The sequence below is a fragment of the Monodelphis domestica genome, chromosome 2, assembly GCF_027887165.1.
Source record: "Monodelphis domestica isolate mMonDom1 chromosome 2, mMonDom1.pri, whole genome shotgun sequence".
Taxonomy (NCBI): domain Eukaryota; kingdom Metazoa; phylum Chordata; class Mammalia; order Didelphimorphia; family Didelphidae; genus Monodelphis; species Monodelphis domestica.
In genome coordinates this window covers 343162369-343172038 of record NC_077228.1, presented here as the reverse complement: position 1 = coordinate 343172038, position 9670 = coordinate 343162369, and the positions used below count along the sequence as shown (strand labels likewise).

Here is a 9670-nt window from a genome sequence, read left to right as displayed (position 1 = left end):
TTCAGTTTTCCTTTCATTATCTAGACTAAAATGCTGATCATGAAATGTAGCTTATGTTACCTTGATCCACAAAATTGAGACTATGAAACCATTATTTAAAAAAGCAAAAACCCAATGAGACAACTGTAAAGTGCATAGCACAGTGCCTGGAACATAGTAGGCACATATATGTATACCTATTCCATTTTTCTACTAAGTGAACATTAATATGCCTATCACCTGGTTTCAACTCATTTATCTTGGGATACAGAGGCCTGCCACTGATCTCATGGTTATAAAGACATAACTGTATGTCTGTAGAATGCTAAACATCCCATTGTTTGTGCAAAAGCCATCCAACACAGTTATCTCTTAAAGATGTTACAAAACACGCCTGTGTTTCAAATAAAAAATGACAACAAAACAGTAATAAACCACTTCTCTCTTAGCTATTTTATCTCTCTAGTTATCATTTAATTCTCCTGTCTCTTTTCTTTCTTTTTGTTGACCTTTCATGGTACTTGTAAGATTTAATAATCTTATAGCAGTACTATATTGGCTTCACTTCACCAGTTATAATTGTTTTTATTTTTTCTGGAAGGAGGGAGAGGGAAATGTGAAAATGAAGGAGCAAACAGAATAACAGCTATTTCTCTCTGTGGATCATTTATAAATTATAACTAAGAAAATATAAGAGTAGATGGGACCTTTTGTGCCATTTAGCTCAACAATTATTTTATGAGTGAAGAAACTGTAGGCCAGGGAAGTAAAATAATTTGTGAGTGGGTAAGTCAGTGTTCTTCATCTATTTCTCTCCTTTTATTATACATGCTGCCTAAAAGTCAGGTATTTTGTAAATTGGGAATGGACTATAAATTAAAACATCATGTTAATGTTTAAGAAATTAATTTATTTCAACTAGAAGTGTTGTAAATCATGATGTTACAAACTTTATGAAGTAAAAATTGGGAATAAGTTAATGAATAATGCAGGATGTCCCAAGCAAAGATTTTTGATATACCTTGTATAATAATAATTTAAAGGAAATAAGAAATATTAATTTCTCTCTCTTTTTATTCCTTAAAAGGAAGGCAGGTGATCTCAGGGTAGAAGAATGAAGATCCATTTTTCTGATTAACAAGAATTTTAAGAACAAGAAAAAGGGAGAAAGGAGGAAAGGAAAGGTGAGGTATTGAATGGGGTGAGAGTGCTGTGATGGATTTTCTTTTTTCCCCTTTGAAATAAATTACAAGCAACAGATAAAATCTAGAAAAGTCAATCTTGTTGCATTCTAGTGGTTGTTTCCATGCAATGTTAATATTTCTAGAAGATAGTCTTTTTATTTATAAGAAAAGAAGGAAAGCAATTGAATTTCTGACTTGACTAGTGTTCTATAAAATAACAAGCTGGTTTTTTTATAGAATCTGCACTGTGAGTAATCTTGAAAACAATTTTTTTATTATATCACTTTTATTTGTTCTTAATTTCAAACTATTTATTTTTAGCTAGAAAATTTATATTTTGAATATTCTTAGATGAAAGAACAAGCATAATCTTCCTTGCCCTTTCTGTTTTATTTAGGAAAAGCCTAAGACATGAGAAAAGTTATAAAATGTGGCTTTCACATAAACCTCTTTTTAAAAGTACGGGCGATTAACCCGTAGTATTCCTCCTCTGTATCCAAGTTTTCAGGTGTCAAATAAGTATTAACAGGAAAAATAGATAACAAAGTAATAAAAAAGTCTTCTATTAAATATGATTTATGAAAACCTGAAGATAGTTTGATTATTCTTACCTCAGAATTGATAACTTTAATCAGGAAGAAAATGTGATAGACTGTCTTGGTTAACAAAGAAAGTTGACGACACCTCTCTAGATACACTTGTACAGATGGTTCTACTCTTTGTTGCAATTTACTCCAAAAGAGAGTCAGCTCCCTAAAAGGAAGTTTAAAAAAGAAAATAAAACAAAACCAAGTTGATGCAACAATGTAGCAATGGAGATGGGGCACCATGCTAAATCAGTTTGTGAAATCATAAAATGGGTCTCATCTTTCACTTTCTCTATGTGAAGTTATTATTTTAATAACCTATATATTAAAAGAAGACATATTCTTAAGCAATTAACCTAATGTCCTTAAAATTCCTTCAATTAAGGCAAAGTGGTACTGCTGCCTTCTACAAAGAAACATTTGCCACTTGGATTAAAAAAACCCCCAGTAATAATTAGTAATCTGTATTTGAACTGGCAATATGATAAAAATGGTTTTAATTATCAATGCCATGTTATTTTAAAAAATGCCTACATTTTAAAGTAGAAATAAATTAATCCATTAGAGATATTATTATTATTTATGCCTTTATTAGAACTACCAGTAATAATTTAGAACTCAAAGAAAAGCATTGTTTTACAAAGAAATTTACCATAAAATGAGAAAAATCAAGTATGTTAAAAAATGAAATTAAGTACACTTCTTTTTATTGCTCTCATTAAATTGAACATATTTTATTAATGAAAAAACTATGATACACAAATTCACAATTTCTTATGCAAACCTCTATCATGTTTTCTTCATATTGAAATGCTCATCTTAAAAAAAATTATTTATTTAATTAATTTAGAATATTTTCCTATGGTTATGTATTTCATGTTCTTTCCCTCCCCTCCTCTTTCCCCCCTCCCATAGCTAATGAGCAATTTCATTGGGTTTTACATGTACCATTGATCAAGACCTATTTCCACATTATTAATATTTGCACTAGGGTGATCATTTAGAGTCTGCATCCCCAATCATATCCCCATTGAACCATGTGAACAAGCAAACGTTTTTCTTCATTGTTTCTACTGCCAGTTTCAAGTACACTTATGACTTCACTTAAATTAATTTCAAATGAAATAGTTATAATTGTCAGAAGCAAATTAATTCTTTTGAGAGTAGGGTTCTCACATTTCTAATTATTGTCCCATTCTTCTCTTATAGGTGCAATGATCTAAGGTTGGAAAGTGTGCTATGGCTAGATTAGGGAAAATATTTCTGTGTTCTATAACTTTGATTCAACTAAGTTGCTTTATTTTACTCTTTGCCCTTCAGTTGTTGGTAAAGCTGTCTTTGAAAACTCAGAAAAGCAATGGAAACCTTGTGTTTGTGCCTAAGTAAGGACTATCTGGGAAAATCAAGGGTCTTCACAAGCCAGCTAAGGACTAGTGGCAGTAATAGAGAACAGTTACTATGCCAATGACTCTACAGGGCAGGCCTATTTAGAGAAAGTGGAGAAAATTTGAACAGTACCTGAGTTGGGGTTTGGTTCTGAGTGCTGTTTTCCTTCCTACCTGTGGCAACTGCCTCTACTTCAGAGCTAATTTTTGCAATGAACTGTCTATATCCCCATCTCCATTTCTTTGCTGGGTATCCACAACTATATTGTTTGTTGGTATTTTCACAAGGTTCAGTTCTAGATTCTCTGCTCATTTCCTTCTAAATTCATTCCCTTAGGGATCCACTAATAGGTACAACACAAACACATAAGTAAAATCTACACTTCTCGTACTGACTTCTTAATTCCCCAATTCAATTTTTCTGTTGTCTGCCGGCATTTGGGTGTCCTTTGCTATCTAGAACTGAAAGTATTAAACTTAAGTTAAAAACCAGACACCATGCTTACTTCTTAATTTATCTATTATTATTAATTGCATTCTCTTCACCCTTGTTTGAAATTTAAGACTCCTTTCCCTCCTCCACTCTCTTCAAATCCTACTACCCTATATATCCCAAGGTAGAGATGTAAAGCATGCTATCCTGCTCTCAACACCCCCAAGAGTGGCAAGAGACAGATTAAAATGTAATTGGGAATTATTTAACAAAATAAATGAAAGTACAATAAAATATACATAGGATTACATTTTAAAACAAAGTCAATAGGCTGCTGGCAGGGATTTTTCTATATCAATAGTGGCTCCTGATTCTTTTTGAGTTTGATATCACTAACCTTTATAATCTATTATATCAAGGCTGTCACATCATTTTGTTTTGATCTGTTCCTTTCTCTCAGGCACCATAACATTCTTATAACTTCAAAGATTTACTTTTGGGTGGGAGTTTGTACTATATCTCTAATGTCCTTTCCAACTCTAAGATTCTACAATTCTACCTTAGTCATTCTACCATTTGTCTAGCTTATTCATTCCTTCATCTCTAATTTCTCCATCCTTTAATTCATTTTGCATTCCTAAGACCATTTCCTTCAAACATCACTTATATTATGTAATTCTCCCATACAAAAAAACTACAAGTATATCTCTTTGGATATCAAATTGAAAATCTGGCTTTAAGGTATTTTACAAATTAAACACCATATTATCTATTAGCAAATCTTTTTACCTGCTCTAGGCAGGGTTTATCCATTTTCCTTTTAGTACCCTAGCATAATCCATTCTTCTGACCAAATTATTTCCTATCCTGTCAAACCATATCTCCTTTTAAGTCCTTAAAGATTTGGGTCGAAATGCATCCCTCTGGGAAGCTTATTTCCTAATTATCTTCTATATTTGATATGGTCTGATTATTACCTTTCCCCTTCCATTTGCATTGTATACATTCAAATCTACTTTACAAATATTATGAAAATTTTATTATAGTCTATGATTTAAAGTCTTTGAAGAAAAATGTCTTCTAACTTATTTTATCTTCCCTAGAGCACCAAAGCCAGTAGAAGCTGGAGAAAGTTCAGCCTATAAAAAGAAAAGATAAAGACTACTTGTAGAAGGAGAAAGAGGCCATTACACCAATAATCCTGGGTGCCCTTCTGAATGAAAATTCCTTTCCAGCAAACCAGAAGCTCTGTGAGACCAAGAATAGGGCCTATTTAATCTTTGTATTTGCCTCAGCATCCTTGTATATAGTATTTTAAAATACCAGACATGTAATAAATATTTGTCAAAATGAAACAAAATTTAACCAATTTTAAAATGAAGTATTTAATAACAAGTGTCAAAAAAGTATGTAATAATTGTCTGTAAGTCTTCAGTCTTGAAAAAATCTAAAAGAATTTTAAAAGCAAACAGTTCATCTCCTTGTTGCATCTTCTAAATCCTTGTTGCCATTCTGTTTTTACTGATAATCTTTAAAACATAATTAACTCACCAGGCACAATACATGTCTCCTTGTTGTAGCTGGCGGGACAGAAATGCAGTACATAAAACCAGAGCACTTTTTTCATCTCCATCAGATTCTAAGTTACATATCATTTCTAGAGCATCTTTGCAATCAACTGCTGAGATCTAAAGGAGAAAACATATACGAATATAATACAGTTTATAATTGGATATAATCTAATTGACCTAATCTACCATTAAACAATTTCTGTGATGAATTTACTGTGCATTATCTAACAGTAAGATCTCATTAACTCAGATGCTCCTAATTAGAAATTGGTTCTCAATGGAAGTAGGCATTGAACAAATTAATATTGATCTTGAGGCCAATATTAAGAACACTTAAGAAAATTGATTGTTTTTAGCCCTTTAAAAAGTACCAATATATGAATAAATAATAACCTAATTATATACCCATATCATCATTAAAATAGGTCCATCAAAGATGTCTAAGTAGGTAATCATTTGAAAGGAAACATACATTTAATAGCAAATTAACATTTTCTTTGAACCATATATGTCAAAGGATTTTAAGTCAATAAGTACCTGAGCATTTGTTATGTGTAAAGTATGCTACTAAAACTGAAGAAATATTTTAACAAGTTGTCTACTTATTAGTGAAAGAACAAAGAGTGATGAAGAAATTTTTCTGGGGTTCTGCTGACAGTTCCTCACAGATCTTTCCTTCCCTCCACCATTCTTAAAATCAGTCAATATTCAGAAACCATATATTCTGGGGGGCTAACAAAGCATGATCAGATAATTAATTGTACATTCAAATCTAAGTAATAATAATGATAACATCATGATGACAGCTGACAATTATGTAAGTTTTTAAGGTCTGCAAAGAACTTCTGTCAGTAAGTCCTTTAAAACCTGGACATATATAGCACTACACCCACTGGCCACTATTCAGAACTAGTTTTAAGAATGCATAATCCTGCTGGTTACAAGTTTATGAATTATGATCAAAGACATATAGCTACATAAATAACTGTATTGCTATGGACAATAAGAGAATTCCAACATAATGCCACTTGGTTTGTGGTCATTGAAATGATCTGTGGAAAAACATGTTTTCCTATGACTTCTAAAATAAATGTTCCCCTAAAATCCTGTTCCTCTTATTGTCAGCCATATTTTTGCTCCTTTTACTTCTGCCACTTGTGGAAAGGAAAAAGCAAATACAAGAATGATAGTGTTCTATTCTTTCACCTCTGGATTGTAATATGCTATGAATCTCCAGCTGTTTATTCACTTCAAAAAAACATTTAATCAGTGCCTATTTGGTACAAAGCACTGCATTAGGTTTGAAGGTGGAAAAAATGGCACATTGGATGAGAAATCAAAGCTATTGTATTGGAAAAATGCTCTATATCATTATTGATTAGAGAAAAGCAAGTTAAAACAACTTTTGAGATACTATCTCACATATATCAGACTGGCTAAAATGATAGAGAGGAAAAATGACAGGTTGGAGTAGATATGGAAAAATAGGGAAACTAATACAGTGTTGGAGTTGGGAATGGATAAATCATTTTGAAGAGCAATCTGGAATTATTCCTAAAGAGTTATAAAACTGTACATCCTTTGACTCAGCAATATCACTATTAGGTCTATTTCCCAAGGTGATTAGGGGAAAAAAGGAAAAGAACTTATATGTTCTAAAATATTTATAGAAGCTCTCTTTGTGGTGGCAAAGAAATGGAAATTGAGGGGATGCCCATAAACTGGGGAATGGCTAAACAAGTTGTGATATATGATTGTGAGGAAATACTACTGTGCTGTAAGAAATAATGACTTGTAGAAAAATATGGAAAGATATGAAATAATGAATAAACAAGCAGAACTAAGAGAACATTGTATATAGAAACAGCAATACTGTTTGAAGAATTACTGTGAACTTAGTCTGAGTTATGAATATTCAAACCCACTACAAAGAACTTATGAAGATGTTATTTGTCTCCAGAAAAAGAACTAATAAATATACATAGTACAGTTTTACACCCTTGCCTAAGGAATGGGAATAGGAGAAGAAAAGGAAACAGCTCAGAAATGAAAATATAACAAAAAATAAATTAAAAAAAAAAGAAGCTTAAGACAATAACATTAGCTAGGGTATAAAATAAAACAGAGTAATAAGCACATTAAGAAGGTATGTAGCAAATTTGATAATTTGCTGGAAAACCTATCTGTTCAAGGAAGTTTAGATATAAGTGGATCTGAATTAGGCTTTAAAAGGTAGGGATTCACGAGTCAAAAAGGAAGAGGATATTCTAGGTAAAGGAAAAAAAATCCACAGCAATAATTCAACAAACTTTTATTATATACATGCTATCTGTCTAAGGCACTAGGGATATGAAACAATCCCTACCCTGAAAGAACTTAAATTCTATCCAGAAACATGTTATGTGCAAACATATGCAAAGTGATTTTGTCATAGAGGATACTAACAACTTATGAGTTCATGAAAGGTTTTACATAGAATAAGATACTTGATCTAAATCTTGAAGGAAACTAGGGGCTCTAAGAGGTAAGGAATGAAGAAGGAGGGCATTTTGGACATGAGAAGCAATGAGTACAAAGGGAGAGAGATGAGAAATAGAATGTAGTATATTGGCAAGAGCAAGAAGATCGGTTTGATTAGGTTGAAAGAGTGCAATGTATAAAAGGCTAGAAAGGGAAAGAAAGGTGGTAAAGTAGTTTAAATTCCAGAAAGCTGAATTTATATCTGATTCTAGAGGTAATAAGGAACAATTAGTGCTTACCAAGCAAAGGAAAATGATGACTAGATTTGCAATTTAGGACGATTAATTTGGCAGTTGTGGTAGATTAAGTTGGCAAAAGATGAATTGGGGTGGGGAGAGGTTTGAATGAAGGAGATTTGTTATGAAGCCATTATAATTCTCTGGGCAAGAGGTGATGAAGGCCTGGATCAGGGTGACTGTATAGGTGGAAAAAAGGCAAGGATTCATATAATGGATGTGTGAGATATAACTGAGGTAGACACAAGAAGATGTGGCTACTGATATGTCAGTCAGTCAGTCAACAAACATTTATTGATTTTATTAGGTTCTTTGTACTGTCCTAAATTATGGGGATATTATGAAAGGCAAAAACAGTCCTTGACCTTGATGAAATCACAATCTAGTAAGAGGAAACAAATACACACAACTTTGTACCAAGATGTGTACAAGAAAAATAGGAGATAATCTGAGAGAAAGGGTACTAAGTAGGAATGGGAAAGATTTGTAGAGGTTAGGATTTTAGATGGGACTTGAAGGAAGCCAAAAGAAGCCAGGAAGTAGATGAAAAGGAAGAATTCTAGGCATGATGGATGGTCTTTGAAAATATATAGTCCAAATATGATTTTGCTCAAGGAATAAAGGGAATAAGGAATAAGAATACTGGAAAGATAAGAAAGTATCAACTTATGGCAGGCTTTAAAAGCAAAATAGATGATTTTATATTAGATTCTCGAAGTAAAAAAGATCCAATGGATATATATGAGAGAGAGAGAGAGAAAGAGAGAGAGAGAGAGAGAGAGAGAGAGAGAGAGAGAGAGAGAGAGAGAGAGAGAGAGAGAGAGAGAGAGAGAAAGAGAAAGAGAGAGAGACACACACACACACAGACAGATAGACGGGGGGGGGGGGGGGGGGGGGAGGAAGAAAGAAGGGGAGGGAGAGGGACACGGTCAGACCCACAATTTAGGAAGATAACTTTGACAGATGAATGGATATAAAGAAGTAGGGAGAATCCTGAGGCAGGGAAGTCAACTAGAAGGTTACCGTAAAAGTCCTGGTATGAGATAATGATGTGTGAATAAGGGTGAAGAATAATTTGGATGACTAGGAAGATGCTGGTAATTTTGAAAGAAACAGGGAAATCTGAGGGAAGGGAGTTTTTAAGACTATAACTGAGCTCTGTTTTCAAAATATTCAGTTTAAAATGTCTACCAAGATGGTTATAGAGATCCACCAGACAGTTGGAAATATGGGATTGCTGTTATAGGAAAAGGTAAGAGGTAGAGACACAAATTTTTGAATCCTAGGGATAAAAATGACAACTGAAAAATGGGAAGAAAAGAGATCACTAAGGAAATAATGAAGAGAAAGAGAAGAGGGTCAAGGACAGCTATTTGGGGAATATCTTCATTTAAAACAATCAGCACAGGAGAAAGAGAAAGAGCAAACAGACAAAGAAAACAATTAGAGTACAGTGAATAGTATCAAAAGCTCCAGACCTTTAGGAGAATAAAAGCTGAAGAAAAAACCACAAGATTTAGAGATCAAAAGTTACAACCTTAAAAAGAGTTGTTTTAGTTTAGCGGGGGAGGAGAGAAGTCAGACTTTAAAAGAATGGGGAGCTTGTAAATGAACCAAATATGATGGTAAAAGTAAAAACTATTCTTTCGAGCAGTCCAAGAGCAAAAGAAAATGGGTAAAAGGAGAGTTGAGGTAGTGGTGGTGATCTAGAAAAGATATGGTGGGAGACAAAAACAACCTGTTTTTGAATAGTAACAAGAAGGAGTTAATACAAA

At 33.0% G+C, this 9670-nt stretch overlaps 1 protein-coding gene and 1 non-coding gene across 2 annotated transcripts in view; one reads left to right on the top strand and one right to left on the bottom strand.

Moving 5' to 3' along the window:
* LOC100025224 (uncharacterized) overlaps window positions 1-5125 on the top strand; it is a 54822-nt gene extending 49697 nt beyond the window's left edge. Inside the window, exons 5-6 of the transcript XR_001628375.2 lie at window positions 1067-1163; window positions 4672-5125. This is a non-coding gene — a transcript (uncharacterized LOC100025224). The remainder of the gene's footprint in view (window positions 1-1066; window positions 1164-4671) is intronic.
* The window catches only part of ZNF292 (zinc finger protein 292), a 98081-nt gene that overhangs the window by 13204 nt on the left and 75207 nt on the right, over window positions 1-9670 (bottom strand). Inside the window, exons 7-8 of the mRNA XM_003340470.4 lie at window positions 5120-5256; window positions 1775-1916 (exon numbers count right to left, since the gene is read on the bottom strand). Coding sequence (XP_003340518.4) covers window positions 1775-1916; window positions 5120-5256 — 279 coding nt within the window. The remainder of the gene's footprint in view (window positions 1-1774; window positions 1917-5119; window positions 5257-9670) is intronic.